General features: G+C 34.3%; 2 protein-coding genes across 4 annotated transcripts in view; both read left to right on the forward strand.

The window, feature by feature from the left end:
• LOC132032845 (transcription repressor OFP6-like) overlaps positions 1 to 20123 on the forward strand; it is a 41406-nt gene extending 21283 nt beyond the window's left edge. For 2 of the 3 annotated variants that reach the window (XM_059422613.1, XM_059422612.1), the window contains exon 2: positions 19201 to 20123. In XM_059422613.1, coding sequence (XP_059278596.1) covers positions 19201 to 19678 — 478 coding nt within the window. In that variant the 3' untranslated portion in view covers positions 19679 to 20123. Of the gene's footprint in view, positions 1 to 19053 lie in introns of those variants that run through there. The other variant, XM_059422611.1, reaches the window with a different exon arrangement.
• Positions 1349 to 10912, forward strand: LOC132032985 (uncharacterized). The gene is made up of 12 exons (XM_059422817.1): positions 1349 to 1416; positions 2142 to 2311; positions 2412 to 2483; positions 2608 to 2636; positions 4571 to 4621; positions 5253 to 5303; positions 5525 to 5584; positions 5693 to 5775; positions 6421 to 6568; positions 8391 to 8441; positions 8845 to 8949; positions 10769 to 10912. The coding sequence occupies exons 1-12, from the start codon at positions 1349 to 1351 to the stop codon at positions 10910 to 10912; spliced, it is 1032 nt and encodes a 343-aa protein (XP_059278800.1).
• Positions 20124 to 20457: the final 334 nt, after the last annotated feature.

Genomic DNA, 20457 nt, shown 5'->3' on the forward strand with positions numbered 1-20457 from the left:
CGCAAGGCGGGACTTCTTATCGGATCCAAAGATACAATCTTTAAGAAAAAGTTAAAGTTACACCAAACAATACCTCAAGTAAAGATGACTTTTAGTTAAACATAATCAAAAGCTGAGGGCATATAAAATTTAAACTTTGCCTTATAAGGCAAAGGAAACACATCCAAAAAACTTTCAAAGACAAAAGTCGACCTTCATACATGGTAAAATTCCTACTCTTAACTTGTATAAGTCAAACTAGGAGCAACTATTACATTAAAAAAACGCTTTAATCAACTACATTGTTGTTGCTCCCATTCCAGGAATAGAAAACAAGAAATCGAGTATTTTTACCGAGTAGGTTCTTTCTCTCCAAACCAATGCCACTAGCATAAATGGGACTGAAGTAATAAGCATCTCCGAAATTCTAGTCATGTGTGAGATTTTTTCATTTCCTGATATATTTTTTATACCAACAATTACTACAATCCTTTTTTCTCAAAATAAAGATGGGAAAATATTTTTGGTTTTCAGAAGATGGGAAAATATTTTTCTATCAACGATTTGCTAATCTACCTTGTATTCAAAAATGTGAATTTGTATCCGGGATGGACATTTGGTTGTAGCATAATACTTTTCCATGTAATTGTATATATGCTTGAAAAAATACATATATATTTCAAGGCAAAGTTTTTCAGGTCAAGATAAGTTTGTAAATCCTTAACAAGTTTCAGGGGGCATATTTTGCAACTTTTATTGTGATTTTAAACTTTTCTGAATTATGTTTCATTTTATACTAGTTCATTACAGATTAAGGATTTTGATTATGTGTTTTGAGTCCTTGTTTTCACACTGTTACTAATGATGGCAAAATTTACGAATTTTTTTATTGTGAATTGTGATCAGTAGTGGAATCAGGATTTTTCAAATGAATAGAAAGAAATAATGGGCTGATGAGTTATTTGTTATGGGCTCTATTATTTGATTTGGGCCAATGATTCACTACAGCCCAAACTTCTGATCTCAGCCCAACACCAAACAATACCTAGAGATGTCATTTTCAGCATAGATCTATAAAAGGAACACACAGAAAATTCCCAAAACTTTCATACATTTTATCTTGTTTTTCTAACATATTATTCGATATAATTCATTGTTGTTGCTCCCATTCCAGGTAGAAAACAAGAAATCTTTTTTACCGCGATTCAATCTACCAACCTCAACTACTAAATTGGGACTGAGGGAGTAATAAACATCCAAATTCGTCATTATTTTTTCATTTCCTGATATATTTTTTATAATTAATATTTTTTCTCCTGAGTTTTTGGTTTTCAGGAGAAAAGTTTCATCGAAGTGCAGATATTCAAAAATGGGTGCTGAATTGAGTGTAATTGATAATAAAAAGCCTGCAAGTTTTCGGTCTTGCAATGTTTCAGGGTTATTTTGCAACTTTCATTGTGTTTTTAATTTTCTGAATTTGTTTCATTTTATACTAGTTCATTGCAGATTAAGGATTTTGATTATGTGTTTTGAGTTATGTTTTCACACTGTTACTAATGATGGCAAAATACTATTGTGAATTGTGATCAGTAGTGGAATCAGGATTTTTACTAAGTGAATACAAAATATGAAGAAGTAAACATACGAAGACGATTCAAAATGTACTATATATACAAAAAAATTGAGCTTATACAGTATAAGCTCCAACCATGAGTGTGATTAGATAGTAGTTATTTGGACCCAATTATTGGTGTTGCAATTCTGTATAGTGAATTAATATCATTCCTTTTTGTATGCAGTAGTTGCAGAGTCAGACTTTTGTTTTTCTTTTCGCCATGATTTCTTGAAGCATTTTAAGAATGTTTTCGATATCAAAAGCTCTGGTTTTCTAGTAGTTTCTAGATAGGTAATTTTTTTTAATGGATATATATTATATGCCTATTAACAGTGGCCCTAGTCTAAATTCTTCTTAGATAGGTAATGTTTTCTGGATATATATTTTGACCCCCCCTTAGTGAAAATCCTAGCTCCGCCACTGCCTATAAAAATGAACTTAGTAAGTAGATGATTGGATTAGCATTTTTGGTACTCCCATGGTTACTATGATACCGAGCTGATTGGTATTTGACTTATGAGAAATGAGCAGCTGATTGACGATCAAGTCATGTTTTTAAGGGCTTATTATTGAAGGTTTTATACATTTATTTGCATGTGAAACTATTAGCCTCTCATCTTGTGCTTGTAATATGCTGGGTCAGTTATAAGACGGACCTGCTGGAAATTCATGCCGAGCACCCGAAGTTTCATATTTTGTTTTTTCCTGGAAATCCAGGTTGTTATAGTTTTGTAAGCATAGTGAATCTATGTTTTTGTAGGTGTGAATCTGTTAGTGAAGCGATTATGATGACTAAACTATGTTGATACTGCTGCAGGTGTTGTCTCATTTTATGTTAGTTATGTGGAATCACTCTATGATCTGCTGGGTGGAACTGCATCTGTGACAGGCATGATACAGTTTCACCTCTACTGGACTACATAACATCTTGAATAGCGAGATTCATGGTCAGCTAGAAATGATTATTCATGGTTTTAAAATTGATGCTTCCTTTTTCTTTTTGTCTCTTTCAGCAATCTCGCACACTGGCCATACGGAAAAGGTAAGGCCTTAGGCCCACATCAACTTGGATACTAGGAATTCAGTCTTCTTGCCTGGGAAGTGAATATTCTCCTCATAATGTGAATGCCGGGAACATATTTCATTGGCATTTAAAGTTACTCAACATGTAATAACATAAGCACACCTACTCCACTTTAACTAAATAATTCAATTTTTCTTTAGTTCAGGTGTGTTTGGTATGACGAATACATTTTCTTCAAAAAATGTTTTCCTTGCAAAATGTTCTAGTAGCTTTATCCTGGGATCTAGTAGTCTTTTGATTTCTGAACTTGATGGAAGTATAAGCACATGATATCTGAGCATTGATGGCTGTTCTTTCTTTCTATCATTGGGTTACATAAATAGTGTCATACGCCGACTGTGGAAATGCAACTTAACAGTGACCTAGTTAGTTTACTATATGTCACTTTAGAGGGTTGTGAAGGAAGATGGTAAAGTAAAACAGAAGAGATATGGTTCTGTTGGATCACTCTATTTGTAGAGGTCTAGAGGATGAGACTGCCTTATGACTAAGTACAAATAATGCTGCATTAGTTATCCATTTGTTTATGTTCTTTTTTGCATCTTGTATTTTTGTTTTGAATAACTAAATGTGAAAATGTTGGGATGTTTCCTTTTGCAAATCGTCCTTTCTTATTCTAATTTGTTAAATAAGCATGTACTTCTATAAATTTCTTATGATGTTCCACATAGACCTTTAGGTAAAGCAGTACCTTCTTCATCAGTACTATCGCCGCTAGTATTGCCATAGTAGGAAATCTTGGTTGTATTTCTGGGTAATACGCTGCTTCTCTTAAATAGAATTGTAGGCCCAAGTGGCAGTTCGATCCATCGACCTCCCTACTCTTGGTTAAGTCTGCATCTATGGTCTGAGTTCAGCCTTATTTTCTTCATAGCCCACATTCTTAATGAAGTATTAGTTTAAGTATGATATAAAAACCTTTTGACGACCACAAGTACCTATGATTTGTCACCCCCTTCATTGGCTAGTAGTCGCCTTCACCACCTCCTTATTCTTTTGAGTACCATGTTACATGGGTACTTTTCTGAGTCAAACGGGTGTAATGTGGAGCTTCACTTGGATTCTTCAAAATTCTTTACAAATTAGCAAAAGTTGCCCCTACGTTTACCGCATAGTTACATAAATCCTTAATCAGATAAATACCAGGAACGAGTCTTACCCGCATTCACCACCTACTGGTTTCTGAAAATTCGCTGGCTTTTATGAATCTCCTTGTGCATTTAATTGTTAGCAGAGGGAATTAAGGAGAAGCTTGTGCAGAATAAACACCGAACGAGTCTTACCCGCATTCACCACTTACTGATTTCTGAAAATTCGCTGTTTTTTATGAAGCTTCTTGTGCATTTACTGGTTAGCAGAGGGTATTTTGGAGGAGCAAGTGCAGATAACTCGACCAATAAGGATTTTAAAAATGAGTTTCACCCTTTCAAATTGTAAAAATATGAAAAGAAACTTGGTTAAATATATTCTTGCATACCTTAATTTTTGTCTCAAAATTTACATTGCTCAATTCCCTTTATAATTATTTTCCTCAACTCCCTCCTCTCATCTTAAGCTTCTTTCCTGCTTGTTGGGCTAAAACGTGATAGTATAACAGGTTTAGATCCCTAGCCTTTGCTAGATATTTCATAAAAGACGGTTTCTTTTACACGAGAAGAAAAAGGGTAGGAATGGTTACAAAATCTAAGAACTGCCCTAAATAATATTTTTGATGAGAAGAACTGCCCTAAATAATGCGCATAAGTTGTCACTTCTGCATCTTTGTGGACAAAGTGCTTTTGAAGCTAAACCGGATACGTTCTGTGCACAAATGCTAAGAATATTCACCACTGGCACTACTACCCCAACAACTGCATGGCTAACATAGTTGCATGATTTGTTGCAATTGCTAGAGTGGGGAGCATGGAAAGCTGTTCTCACTGCAAGAACAAACAGATCACAAGGTAATTTACTTAACTCAATTAAGTCTTTTTTTTTAATTAAAAAAAAAAAAAAAGAAATCCTTTCTTTTTGTGGGATGGTGAAAAGCATATCATCAGCAATTCTTTCAAATCTTTTCTGGGTTTGGGAACCAATAGAACTTTTTTTTCCTCATTAGTGCTATATCAATGTTAATGTAAGGTTGAAACTACCATTCAACTTGTGGCTGAAGGATGTAGTCAAGAGCTGTTTTTGCTCCTACTAATTATTTGATTAGCTTAGTCTATTCTTTCTCAGATTTCTCCGGAATATTCTTTGTTTCTTTTGAATATAGTAGTTCAGTGTCTATATCGGTGTTTCAAAAGGCGAGGTGTTTTACCTAACACGGGATGAGAAGTCCCATCAATATTCAATTTTACATTTTTATAATTAATATAATAAGGGTAAAATGTTTAAATATCCTTAATATTATTGGCAGATCCACGTTTTAGTGTAGATATTTTGGTACTTAACCCCCCACTATCACACCAGTAAATTTTGGTACGCCCCAATCCAATTCGCGTCCCGGCACTCGCCTAAAAAATGCCTTTTGAAACACTGATCTATATCAGTTTGAATTCTTGACTTAATTTTGCTTCAAATCTTCTTTCCCAGATGAACTTCATAGAGCATGAGCTTCAAGATGCTGAAGTTCCTATAGTACTGGTAAGTTTGGAAGTTGCATTAATATATACTCAAATAACTCTTATATGCGTGTTACTTGGATTCTCGCTCTGAACCATCAATTCATAACCCACAAAAAGCTATAAGTAGAAATGGAAACTTGACATCAATGTAAATGAATTCCCATTTTCTGGATGTATTAGAAGTTTTATGTGCTGTAAGATTAATCTATGCCATTGGCTGATATTGATTTCTGTTCTTAGATTGGTCATTCTATGGGCTCATACATAGCTCTGGAGATTTTTAAGAGACTTCAAGGAAAGGTGATGAGCATGTCTTCTTTATATTTTATGTATAATCTTTTTCACTATTATGCCTCTTCTTTCCAAAAATTCTAATTCTCATTCTGATACTTCTATTTTGGTTTCTAGGTGACATACTGCATTTTCTTGTATCCATTTATGGCTGTAAACACCAAGTCTTCGACACAAGCTGTTATTAAGAAGATTTCAGGGTAAATCTCTTCTTTTTCTTTCCATTTTCTGTTCTCTATGTGAAGTGAGAGCTTTGCACTTTAGCTGCTTACTTTCCTTCCTGCCCATCTGGGGACCATTGAATATTTTGCTTTTCCTTTTACATCAGACTTCTGGACCTTTGTTATTCAACTCTCAATGAAGCAGTTATAGAAACCCATTAATATTATATTACTTGCTTTGGGCAGTGAGCATGTGCAATCAGATTGCTTTTATTCGAAACTTCAAATTCTCTTTGTAGATCATATGACTTGATAAGCATTTTTAACTAACCACTGCTATAGTTTTTATTTTTTGACATGTAATTTCTATTGTTCTAGTTTGCATGTCCATTCTGCTGACTGTTTGCAACTGGCTATTTCCTCTATTCTATTTTCTATTTATCTTGTTTCAAGTATCTCGCCCAACTTAAGTTGTGGATTTAGACTTTTGACAGTTTCTAATTTATTATTTCGGACTAAATTTGTGGCATCTATCCAAAATATCCAATAAACAAATCGAGGGGTACTTTTGCTTTTGAGTATATTGTCATTTCTTTTCCTGCTTGTGTAATATTTGTGTGGGCATTGTTTTCCACATGCAATACCTGTGATGAAACTGATGTTCTTCGGTTATAACTTGTGTAGATCCCGCACTTTACGTACGGGCCTTAGTTCAATTGGAGCAATTCTGGGACTGTTACCAGCCCGGATCTCCAGGCTTCTGGTGAAAATCTCTGTGGGAAAATCCTGGTGCCCGTCTGCAGTGGAGGCTCTCTGTACACATGTCCTCAGGGTGAGCGTCAATTTCTGATGGTTCTATTTAACATTGGTGGTAATCAGATCTGAATTATTAGACCTACCAGTTACTCATTTTTGTTTTTGGATAAACGAGCAATGAGTATTGAGTTCTACCTGCCAAGTTGACCTGTAAGTCAATTCTTCCTTGAAATGCCAAGTCAAAGCTCTTATCTGAACAATTATGAAAAGTCAAACCACGTCAATTTTGATGGTAAGGGTCATTGTCTTTTTGGCCTTTCAAAGGCATCAAAATTAAAATGACATTGTGTAGGCAAATTCGGACAAATCCTAATTTTTACGAGAATAATTACACCTCAGCTCCAAACTAGTTTGGATTAGTTATATGAAACCTTAATATCCATTTGTGCCCATTTCATTCCCCTACCTTCCTTTAAGACAACTTAGGGATTCTTTAAAAAGGGCAGCCTGGTGCACAAAGCATCCCCCGTTGGCAGGGTCCGGTTAAGGGCCGCACCCCAAGGGGTGTGATGTTTGACTGGAGTCTTATAAATTTGGTTAGAAATTGTATAAGAGTGCAGAAGTATATGTGAGATTTAGTGAATCTCTAGTTCAAAGAATCTCACATCTATTTCTGCACTCTTAATGCAATTTCTAACCAAATTTATAAGACTCCAGTCAAACATCCCACCTAGTGTAAGTGTTCAAATATCGACTGACCTTAATTGACTGGTTGGTGTCACATTAAAGAATTTTGCTCTTTCGTTGTATTCTTTTTTCCAATTTAGTCCATATGGATTCCTAGAAATTGTTGACTTTCCTCCATGTGTTTTTGGATCTACTTTGTCCCATTTTAATACCTCTGATCATAATTTATGGACCGGTGCAATTGGAGGTCCACAAAAGACATGACCAAACAATCTCGTATTACATCTTATTATCTTCTTGTATACGTGCTACTTGCACCTTCTTTATAATGTGCTGTATTTTATCTCCGCATTTCTACGTAACTTATCTTGTGGATGTTATCGGGGTTTAGAGTATCAAGTTACTTTGGCCTCACAACTATTTTATATAGAACTTGTCTACAACTTTAGTAGGTATTCCTCCTATCTTCCTATCTTATAATTTTCCTCACTGGTCCTATATCTTAGCCATTCTAATTTAATTATTTTCATCTATAATGCTATTCTCCTGAGAGCCTGAGCCTAAACATACAAATAGTCTGCATTTGGACACCACAATCTCATCTAATCTCACTCCAATTTCATTCTTCTTATGCTAGCTAAAGTCTAAACTTGCAGATCGTATATTGTGCTAGTCATCCTCAAATACTCTAGAGCCCTCTTATGTAGTCCAAGCTTTTCATTGACTGTCTTATTAGTTTTGTCAATTAACACAATATTGTATTAAAACAGTACACTATTGGTTAACTCATCCATAGCTAGGGTAAACAAGTATAGACTCTTGCTAGATGCAGGTGTGTAAACCCACGGTTATTGGAAAGTCCTCTGTATTTCAGCCCACTATTTTCACGGGTTATGACTGCTCCTTGTGGATTAACTAGTTGTAAAATTATATATCTAGAAATTATATATCTAGAATTATATATCTAGAAACTATATACTAGATGGCTGCGATTTGGTCCTAGTTCTACTCGCTGTAATCTTGAGGGCAAGTGTTCAAGACGAAGTACAAAATCACTAGCCTCTTTTTGTCTATTCATTTAGTTGCAGTTTTCATCAAGAAATGAAATTTGTTGATTGTTCTTTGTGATATTGGATATTGTAAAATCACCCATCTATATCTATTGTTAGCTTGAATACTAATCATTGTTGGATACTGAAAATTCTTTTCAGTACCATACCGTTCAGAACATGCTATACATGGCAATGACCGAATTTGAAGAGGTAAGTTTATCCTTGTCACGTTATCTACGTGGCTCCAAGTGTACCGTTGTTTGATCCAGTGCGACCTAATCACAAGTTTGTAAGTTTCAGAACATTTTTCGTGCAAAATATTCTTGTTAAGATGATGGTGCTTATAGAAAAGATGTTATAGACTGTTATTTTTCATATAGAAGGCAAAAAAAAAGAATGTGATTTTTGTTGCATAACAGCTGCATGTACCATGTATGTCACACTAATAGCTTGAACCACAGGCTACAGCAGGATACTCCCATAAAAAAGCATTAATTTTCACTCAGAAAAAGTGTATTTCCCCCCACTGCCCCAAATTCGTGGATATCTGTATTCGTCCGTAGAAGTTTTCTCGGTCTTTCTTATTTCTGAGTTCTTTTTCCTTCTGGATTAGCTTTGTGAGGGACCTGATTGGTCATTTATGAGGGAAAAGGAAAGTCAGATGGCATTTCTATTTGGCAGCGATGATCACTGGGGTCCCTTACATTTGTATGAAGAGGTAAATAATGTTGGTAATTTATTTGATTGAGCAGGTTTTTCCTTTTTATATTTGCAATGTGAAACTACAAAGATTTACTGTGCTATGATTTCTCATTAACTTTAAATCCGGATCCGACCAGCACTCTTGAAACTTTTTATGCTTTGTGCTAGCTGTGAGTCTGACTCCTTTGAGCTTATAAAGACTAGTGAGAATAGCTATGATATCTAGTTGACGCTGTAACAATTAATTTAATGAGTTTCTAGAAGAGATAAAATCTAGAATTTCTAGCTCAATTACACAATATGGCCGATTTTACTGCATCTTCAAAGTAAGAGAAATGAGTATGATGTTTTAAGACAGCCTATTCATTGTTAACTTTTTATCATCTAATGATGCCTCCTTAACATTATAACTTGAAACTAGTGTTATAAATTTACTATTAAAAATAAATGTATCCAGTTAAGCGCTCACCCTTCTAGAGTATATATCCTTTTTTTTAATGTCCCAAGCGTGATGGAGTGAGTGGGTGCAGTCTGCTTGAGTTACCCAAAAGTCACATATCAGGCTTATTCAGGTGGCCTCTGAGGCCCGATACCTGACCGAGTGATACATGTCCCACTAGTCTACGTATCACTGCTGAGAAAAATGTTGATAGAAAGCTATGTGGGATACACGGTTCGTCACCTCAATTAGGGATGTTCAAGGAATATTGATAGGCTTAATCTTCTTGGGTTGAAGTTCTCACTTCTCAGATTGGTACTGTCATGTCGCCCGCCACCATGAGCCTGTCTGCTTTATAAATGTTTGTGACGACTGCCTTTCTCAAACGTGTTTGTCCTTCTCCACAAGTCATCCAGAAGAAACTAGATGTTCCTGATTATTATTTTAGTGATGCCTACTACTAAAGAATAGTTTTAAAATATAGTATAGATAGCTCACAGGTTCGAGTCGTGGAATTATATGCTTACGTCATCAGGGTAGGCCCTTTTTCAGACCCTGCGCAAATGTTGATGCTTCGTGCACCGAACTGCCCTTTTTAGTGTTGAAACTGTTAGCAGTGGCACGGGTAACTAGTTGTCAATGTGTAGTTACAGCTATATGGTTACTGAAGCAGACAGGTGAACTAGACATGGCTGCATCACAAATTAATCTTATTTATGCTGTAGATGACCTTGTATAGGAGGGATAGAGATTCATGGAGACCTTAGGACTAGAGATGTAGTTTGACAGCTATCCCACCTTATCGAGGATTGAGGGCCTTTCTCTCTGTGAAAAATCACACAAATAGATGTCCAGCTGGTGAGAGGTAGTATGTACTTTGTGGAATAGCTAAGGCACCAGCAAACTGGCCGAGTAGCTCGAAGCATCCTTCACCCAGGGTCTGGGGGAGGGCTGTATCCTGAGGGAGTGTGATGTAGGCAGCCTACCCTGATGCAAGTATCAGTTGCTATTCCACGGCTCGAGCCCATGGCCTATAGATAATATGGAGGCAACTTTATCATTGCTCCAAACTAGCCTTTACAGCAAAAAAGAAAAGTAGGCTGGTGCACGGACCATCATGCGTTCACGCAGGGTCTGGGTCGCACCCTAGGGGTTGTGTAATGTACGTAGCCTACCCCGACACAAGCATATAGCTAACCATAGCTCGAATTCGTGACCTACAAATCACACGGAGACAACTTTACCATTGCTCCTATCACGTGATTCCATTGTGCCAATGAAGCACTCCGCAAGAGAAAAAATCCCCCCCTTTCTGTTTTATGTTATTGCAGATGACTAATTTTATATTCTAATCACTTGCTTGAAATTGATCCGCTAGCCAGTTTTGTTATTACAGATCTCCAATAAGGTACCAGGTGCTGTTCTAGCATTAGGAGGGGATTATCCTCATGCATTTTCTTGCACTGATGCTGGCTCATTATGGGTCGCTCAGCATGTTTCTAACTTGATCAAGAATTATTTCTCAAGTCAGAAACATTGAGTACACTTCATAATTGGCCAAAAGTCAAAGAAGATGTCAGATGACAATTTGACATAATCTTGGTGTATTTTATAGAATCACATTAGTTTCTGTTTGTTTTCCCCTCTTTTCGTGTGGGGATGGGCCCATGCTGGTAGTCGTGCAGCAGGAAGCCCATTTGAAATGTGTTTGTATAAATATTTGATAAAGTATTTATCTATTAGCCTATGTTGGCAAACTTTCAAACATGTGTTGTTGTTTCTCCTTTGCTTCTTAACTTAATGACGAGAAATAAAGCACTGCATAGCAGTTCTGTGTTTTCTGTCATGCACCAATTGTTTTCTTGGCTTAAACAAAGTTTGTTTGCTTTCCGAAATTCAATACATCTACTGGGCTGAACTTGTGCCAATTTTAGGCTAGGTGACAGGCTTTGCAAAGCCCGACTTCACACCTGGATAGGGCAATTTGCAGGATTGGCCTTCGCTGGGGGTGGTCTTGAATTTTTGTCCCTCAAATCAGTGGTCTTTAATTTTTGCCCTTCGTTAAAAGCTCCTTGGTTCTGGGTTCGAATTCCGGCTCAGTTAAAAATTAAAAAAAAATTCGCAAGGCATAAATTGGGATTAACAGGGCATAAATTGGGTTTCAAACTCTGCCTTAAGGCAAAAAAAAATAATATATTTTGCTGGAATTTTGCAAACCTCCGCCTTAAGGCCTAATTTTGGGTAAAAGTTTGTCGTAAGGCATAAGTCCCCAACTTATGTCTTGCGATTTTTTTTTGTTACTGAGCCTGGATTCGATCTCAGGACCTCTGGGTGTTAAGCGAAGGACAAATATTAACGACCACCAATTTGAGGGGCAAAAATTAAAAACCACCCCAAAAGAAGGATAATCTGCGCAAAAAAATGACCTGAATATCTGAAGTTGGACTTCATACAAACTGAAATTCAAAATCAAACATATCTTAAATTGATTCTATGATAGCTAAACATCAAATACTTTGTAATTATTGGCTATATCTTAAATAGCGACTCTCAGAGGCTATATCTGAACTCGCCACCCATAATGGCGTAAGGGATTTGAACCTTGTTTGCATTCAAAGTATTGTCTAGCGTTCAATAAAATTGATGGAAATCATGTAATAGTACTCGCCACATTTTAGCAGCAACAAAAAATATTAAATGATTTTTTCGATCAACCTAAGTTTTGATAGGAAGAAATACTCAATATATTTGCTAGTGGGAGATGGAACATATCCGGTGAAAGGTGCACAAATGAGCTCAAACACTAACAAAAACAACTTACCCAGTGTAATTCCACAGATGGGGTCGGGAGAGGGTAGAGTGCATGCAGACTTTACCCCTACCTCTTTGAGATAGAAAGATTGTTTCCGATAGATCCTCGGCTCAAGCAAATTAGCTCAAACACTATAGTTATTAAGAAAGATCTAAAAAGATACTGCAACTGTAACAATGTAAGTGGAGTTGTAACTACTTAGATTACAAGGTCAATCCACATCGTTTATGGCTTTGATTCTCTTTCTCATTATGATTTTGTGGTTTCCCTTTCCCATTGATGGCTATTTTGGCAGTGGCTACAAAACTCAATGGATAGCTTCTGACCCATTGCCATGATGAGGCTCGATTAAACATGAATGGACTCGTAATTTATGCTGCAGGTGATCCCCTTTATCATAAAAGCAAATTTGTGGAAGAATGCACTAATTGTTTGCAGCCAGGAAAAAACTTACAAGAGTATTGATTACCTTTTTGTAGCAAGTCCAGCTATTTGTCGGAGAAAAACGGTAATTTGTTTTGGAGTTGAAGTTGTAATAAAATTTTAAACTATCAGGCGCCAAAAAGATATTTATCAGAATACCTTCTTAGAATGTGAAATCTGTAATTTTCAAAATAAGAGAGGTTCAACAGTTCAGGGGAAGGAAACAAAAGCCCAAATACTAATTCGGTCGAACCTAATAAATTTTGTTTACGTAGTATACTCATGTTAAGAAATTCATAAAACATGTACACGTATTATCTTTAAAACTCAATTACTATTAACACTTAAAAACATCGTTTTAAAATCTAAAACATATAATACTGAAACCTTGGCTCCGCATCTGAATACTTACCGGTTATGCCACGTAAAGATGATCAACTGATGATGTAATAATGACAATATATACAGCTTAAACTCGTTTGGTTATCATGACATATGCTATTCTAATTTGGTTAGGGTTGTCTTAGCTTCTCAATTATTATAACATTTACAAAAGACACCCAATTGTACTGTTTTATCAGAGAGTTTACTATTTGTATTTATGACTTGTGGCCTACCCTTGACTGCCTAAGGTTTATGGATACAAGAAATCTCTGAACCTGCTTCAATGCTCTCATAATTTTCTTGATTCTTTTATCTTTGCATTCATGGCCCAGTTGGCTGTCTTTATTAGACTAGTAAATAGTTAAAGTGGTTAGAAGGTGGTGAAATCACAAATTAATACTAGTAAGTTGTTATTAATAAAATAATCTCCAAGTATATTAAATAGTTGAAGTTTTTGAGGTGTTCGAGAAGGGGAAGAGGAAAACGATCGACGCTAAAATTGACAAACTATTATTCATAAAATGAACTTTGTTTAATTAAACAATTCCTTTTTCAAAGATTTGAAGCAAACACCTAACATTTGTTTCTAGTGCCCTTATAAACTGGACTTTAGTTCTATTTTACGTTGTATTTACAACTATAATATTACCATCAATTCACGAGTTGTTAGTTGATGCAGAAAGAAGATTTAATCTTTGTATAAAATCCATCATCATTTAATGTAATGTTTAGTTAATGCTTTTGTTTTCCTAATAAATGTTTAATATCCAATTGCACTCATATATTGGTACGGAAACCATAGAAGAGGGGCAAGCGGATCAACAGGAAAGAGAGATATACTCAAATCTATCTCAAGTCTATCACCACAAGATAGAATTGCATTCATGTCTCTCTCGCATAAAGTTGAATGTCCCCGTATGTTGTGATTATTAAATATTAATTATGTACTTACCTACCCTTTATTCTGATTGGTATATCGTGAGAAAAGAAATACTATCATTTGTATGAGGCGCGCTGCGTAACTTAATCATAATAATATATCGGTCTCTCGCCATAGAAACTCCATCTTGGAGGTTTTAGCGCTTTCCAATGAAGAGGATCTCCTAGGGCTTGAAGGAGAATTAGGCTCTCACTTAACGAATTAAATGTATGTCGAGGATTATAGGATGATAACTCTCACGAACTCTTATTGATAGAGTCATTTGATACTTCGATGTAGACTCATCACATCCTACAATTAAGAGTGAAATTCAATACTAAAAAGAACCAGAATTAGCGACAAATATATTTCGTAGCTACACAATAAATTTGTCGCTAATTATAAAATAGTGACAGATTATCATCAAATCTGTTAGCTACGAGCAATTTAGAAAGAATTAGCGATAAAATTCATAGTTAATCTCAATTTTTTTTTTTTTTTTTTGGTAGTGGAAGAATCATTGCCATTTCACAATATCCATAGGTGGTCCATGCTTTCATGAAATCGACCTTAAACATACATCCCTTTCATTTTCATATGAACAGATTAAAAGACTATGGATAGCTACCGATGCATCAATCGGTCCTTTTTGTCCGAGTTTCATTGAACATATTTATTGCTTTATGTATTATTCACGCAAAAAGCTAGCTAAAAAGATATGACCACAAATTAGACAATGTACCACCCTATATTATATGGTTTGATATATCTTCTGAAATTTAATAATTACTGATGGACTAAAAGGTGAAGATGCAATGACTAAAAAGTAAAAAGACAATAGTTTATCGATTAGACTTTTTTAATCTTAGGTAAGAAATATACATTAGAATGTGTGGTATAACATAAGTTATTTTTAAGGAAAATTTTTAATGAGAAAGTTATTTGAATGTTTGGTACTAAAAAGAAAGTCAGTTTCCAAGTAAAACATTTTCATCCCAAGGATAAAAAAGTTTTTCCTCGCTTATGATAGGATCTTAGCTTTTAACTTCATATTACTTGCTCAATTAATACTTAGACATTATTATTAATCTTTAACACTTCTTGATTTGCTAATATTATTGTTAATTCTTAACGAAAATGTTATCCACTTAAAAACCTAACACTGATTTTTTTTTTAGAAAATATTTTTCATGAAGAATAACTTATAACTTAATCATGATAAATTAATACACTTTTATTAGTTAATTAATATATTCATGTACCTTTATTTATAATTTAACTCTATTGAATTAATACAAGTTTATAATAAATATTGAGTAAAGCGGATAAGATTTTACGTAATTTAAACTGTCCAAACAAAAGGAAAGCAAGCCAAGATAGTACTTTCCTGGAGCCACAGAAATACATATGTGTAAGTCATAATATTAGATACTTGATCTGCCTTAAATTAGTTATCTGACTTTTTAACTTTATCTTGTGCCAAAATTGTCTTCACTTTCAAAATGAAATTACATGTTTTTAAGTTTCTGGTTCAAATGTAATGACATACTTCTAAATTTATAAATAATTAACTTTAAATTTTGGAAAACTTTTTATTTTACCTTTAACGCGATGATTTATAATCACACAAATATTTATTTGTTTAACATTGGTTTCAAATAGAGGAGGATCTCCAATTTTAAGTTTATGGCCTCTAAATTACTGCTTTGTTTGTTTATTGGATTCTGAATAAATTATTTATACATGTAAAATGAGTTTTAATATTAATACAAGGATTGTGCCAAAATAACTTGTTCTGCCGAACCCCTAACGTCTATTTCATGTAGCTCTACCTCTAGTTTCAAAAATCTTTATTTGTTTATTAAGTTTTGTGTCCAGTTAAACTTCGTCACATAAAATAAAGCGATTATTTTTTCCCCTACAAAGCCTAATAATGTAACTGAAAATATAATAGTAATATATTACAGTTAATTAAATTACATTAACAATATAAAATTCGTTTAGTACTCTAGTACGTGTAACATCATTCATGCATTTTAAAATTCAAAGATTGTGTATGGATTAAAGTAAATATTTACTCGGTAATGTTTACTATTACACTGATACAACTTACTGTAGTTAAGTAATCTAATAGATTTAATATATATACACACTAATTGACCTTAAATAAGAGCTTAATCCAGGCTTAAAACATCATGTAAACTACTACGAAGCTCACATCATGTTATCAAATCTAAACTGCTGGCATGCAGAGAATCAGTGGCTGATCATTTATTTGTTTTATGAATCCCTAGATCATTATACCTACTGTCATTGTCAGATTTAGCAATTTAATTTCTCATTTATGCACTGTTTATATTATCTGTACTCGACTTGCAATATAATCTCCATTTGTGTGCATCAACCATTAAAAAAAATAGCCTCTCACACCCTTATTAATGACAGCCTCACTATCATCACTCCACCGCCAATAGGTGCAGGTTCCTTCTTTAATTTTCAATGGACTAGTGATAGTAAATTTGCGATGACACTTACATATATTTATTAAGGGTAAATATTTAAACCTGTGAACTTTATCAAATGGTTCAAAGTTGGACACCATTTGGGATCAAATATATTCTTACAACAACAATAATGACATACCCAGTATAATCTCACAAGTTAGGAGTCTGAGGAGGGTAGAGTGTACGCATATTTTATGTCTACCTTGAGAGGTAGCAAACTTTGGGAGACCCTACTCGTATCAAAGCAATACCAAAGAAGGTCAAATAGGGAGAAGGACGGTAAGTACAACAAATCGGTATGCTAAGTAAAGAACAAGATATGGTAAATAATACTCCCTTTGTTTTAATTTATGTGAACCTATTTCCTTTTTAGTCCGTATCAAAATGAATGACTTCTTTCTTAATTTGGAAACAAATTCACTTTATAAATGATTTACAGACAGACAACTATTCAAGACTTATTTTGAACCACAAGTTTCAAAAGTCTTCTCTCTTTCTTAAATGTCGTGTCATACCAAAGAGATAAAATCAAACGGGAGATAGAAAGATAGCGAAGGACAAAAAACTATAGGAGAGGATCAAATATATTCTTGCGCATACAAAATTGGTCTAAATGTACTCTTATTCACTATTACTGTGAATCTTTTCGATACATGGGCTTCTATACAAGAAAACTGATCAAATTTGTCTTTCAATTATGCAAATTGGTCCAAATTACCTTAGGATTTTGCAAAATTGTGCATATTTCAATTTTTTTTTCCTCAACCACCATCCATCATCTTTCTAAGTCAATTACCACCATATCGATTTATTCTCGTACTTTCAGGACACCGACTTGAAGACCACCGTTACTCCATCACCACTTCATCTCGACGACACTCACATAAAGAACACTCAAATACATAAAAGAATCACCACATTTAAATAATATCTCTCACATCTTCAGCTTTACCATTTTTCTTGTCATCATTTATCTTTGTCGTTCGATTATCAATACATTAAGCTAAATACTTTGATCGATGCTTTAAAATATGCTAGTTTGAGATGAAAACAATGACATCTTATAAATAATGCAGTATGTGACTATTTGAATTTAAATTAGAGAAGATGAATAACCTAGCTTGATTTAAATTTTAAAATTATTCAATTGATTCTTGATTAATGAAAAGTGCCAAACAAATTTGGATTTAGATTTTATTTAATAGTAGATAAACATTTTACAATAAATATTTATGCTAAAATATCATCTTTATACATCCGGTTGATTGTTGCATTACACTACAAATTGCTCCCATCTGAAATCGAAACAGAGTGACACACGACTTTAAAAAACATAGAAGCAAAATGAAAACTTCTGAGAGTTTAATGACTTATGATATCCCAACAAATTTTGTACTTATCCTGTTATCCATACCTCTTTTGAAATGGTTACATGGAACTATTTTTCCCACAAAAATTAATCTCTGTACTAAGTTTCATTAATATAGAATAATATTAATCCATATTTCCTAAAAGAAAAAGAGGTAATGCTTACCGTGAGTTTAATACATCCACTCCTTTCTAGTGAAAGGGTGTTGCTTTAACCGGCCACTGAAAAAACATTAGCACGAGCAAAACTTTCATAAACTCAAACTTCAAGGCAAATATTTATTAGTACAACTCACTCTTTGAAAATAAAAAAAAAGCGAAAAATGGGTGAGCCTTAATAGGCTCTCATCAATTAGTTTAATCAACTAGCTGTGACACTATCATAAAGATGAATTAAAGATACCTTCTTTTTACGAGAAAATGACAAAAATGGTCCTTATGTTTGAGTGTAGGTTTAAAATAGTCTCTTAAGTATGCATTGAACAGTTTTGGGCCTTTAAATTTGCAAAAGTTAATAACTTGGATATCCTTCAAGTATTCAACAATTTATATTCGTTACATTTGAGAGAAACAGTGGGAAATTCTTTTTAACCATAAATATCAAAAAAGCCCCATCAAATTCTTAAATGTGCAACACAAAAAACTGCACTAGTCACTAAAATGATATAAAAATAGTAGATATTACACCTAAAAAATCTTTATCAAATTCTAGAAATAAATTAAAAAATAGCAGAAACTGCATAAATAGTACCTCTAAATATGAGTTCCCGCTAATTTCCTTTGCTTCCCGTCAAATCATCAGACAACTTTTAATAAATATTTGACGGAGACTAAAAATATTACTCCTTCTGTCACAATTTATGTGACACACTTTCCTTTTTGTTTGTCCCAAAAAGAATATCACATTTATATATTTAGAAATAATTTAACTTTATGAAATTATTTACAGCCACACAAGTATTTAAGGCTTGTTTTGGACTATAAATTTCAAAAGTCTTTTTTTTTTTTCTTAAACTTTGTGCCTAGTCAAGTATAGTTTCACATAAATTGGGATGAAAGAAAGTAGCTTTTAGCAAATTTAAAGGACCAAACTGTTAAGTCTATACTTAAGGGACTATTTTGAGTTTACCCTCAAACATAAGGGACCATTTTTTGTCTTTTCCTCTCCTTTTTATTCTACCTTTGCCCACATGAACAATTTATATGTGACTTTCTTCTCACTTTCTTCCTCACTTCCTTTTCTTAAACAATCTCACATAAAACCTTACCCTTTACACAACCCCCACAAAATCACCACTAACAAATCTCTCTACATATTTTTGCAAAAAAATGTCAACTCATAGAAGAAAAATAATTCTTAGCAATGTCACAGTAAAACTAGGCTGTAGCAGTAGTTGCATACGACCAAAACTCTCAAGCATTTTTCACCCAAAACCTCGTCACAAATCCACCACATTTAACCACAAAAAAACTCCAAAAACCAACTACTCTAACTACTCTTCTTGTAGTTCATGGGACACAACAACAACAACTTTCTCTCCACATTCAGACAGTACTCCAAATTACGAATCTTCCGATTTCAAAACCTCAAAAGCAGTACAAGGTTTTGGTCGTATAGGTGATGAGAGTGTTGCTGTTGAGAAAGATTCTGATGACCCTTACTTGGATTTTCGACAGTCGATGCTACAAATGATTCTTGAAAAAGAGATTTATTCTAAGGATGATTTGAAGGAGTTGTTGAACTGTTTTTTGCAGTTGAATTCACCTTATTATCATGGGGTAATTGTGAGGGCTTTTACTGAGATTTGGAACGGCGTTTTTTCACTCCGGCCTGGAGTTGCCGGAGCGAGTTCGCCGTTCTTGCATGGTGGAGGAGGTCACGTGACTTATAGTTAAATGTCACGTGATATCTATCGAAACTGCAACAACAGCCACATATCTAGTATAATTTCACGAGGAGAGCTAGTTTTTAGTTTTTGCATGGGCGGAGGTCATGTGACTTTTAAGTGTGATCACGTGACTCCTTTTATCTTTTTCCCCTTATTTAAGTGTTTTCACGTGAAGTGTATCTAATAGTAGTAGGGTTGTGGGACCCATTAATATTTAGTAGTGGGATGGGTTTATTTTTAGTAATGTGTTTTTAAGTTTTTCTTTTTAGCTCTTTTTGTTTAAATTTAGGGGTAGGAAGGAAAAAGGTTCTATTTTCACAGCCTTTTTGATTATGCAGAAAAAAATAGTTAGTGTTATATGTAGTCGAAGGGGTGGTCAAAAATACTGTGAAAATTGTAATCTATTATTAGTAATGTACTGTTCTTGTTTCTGTTCTTTCTGTCCTTATTTTCCTTATTTTTTTTCTTTTTTTCTAATTTATCTGAAGTTATACTGAGACGGATTTTAGGATTTGCACTTTATGAGTTCAGATGCCACTAAACTAATTGATTATTTGAGTTATACTGGATTAACATTTAATATCTACATACAATAGATTTATTAAAGCTGATACATACGATAGGCGAAGGAAAGATGCCAATTTTATAGTGCATGGGAGTGCAAATTTAATGAAGGATTGGAGAGGATTGGAGAGGTGGAAGAAAGGGTTCGGGTTTGATTCAAGAGTCTTGAGCCGTATATTGTGAGAATCGTACATACAAATACAAATATAAAATCTAAGCCAA

The sequence above is a fragment of the Lycium ferocissimum genome, chromosome 10, assembly GCF_029784015.1.
Source record: "Lycium ferocissimum isolate CSIRO_LF1 chromosome 10, AGI_CSIRO_Lferr_CH_V1, whole genome shotgun sequence".
NCBI classification, from domain to species: domain Eukaryota; kingdom Viridiplantae; phylum Streptophyta; class Magnoliopsida; order Solanales; family Solanaceae; genus Lycium; species Lycium ferocissimum.

Excerpts from the sequence above, each read along its gene's own strand:
- LOC132032985 (XM_059422817.1), top strand. The coding sequence starts at position 1,349 with ATGGGTGCTGAATTGAGTGTAATTGATAATAAAAAGCCTGCAAGTTTT. Across the intron at positions 2,484-2,607 it reads TGGAACTGCATCTGTGACAG|CAATCTCGCACACTGGCCAT; the intron begins GCATGATACAGT and ends TGTCTCTTTCAG. Across the intron at positions 5,776-6,420 it reads GTTATTAAGAAGATTTCAGG|ATCCCGCACTTTACGTACGG; the intron begins GTAAATCTCTTC and ends TAACTTGTGTAG.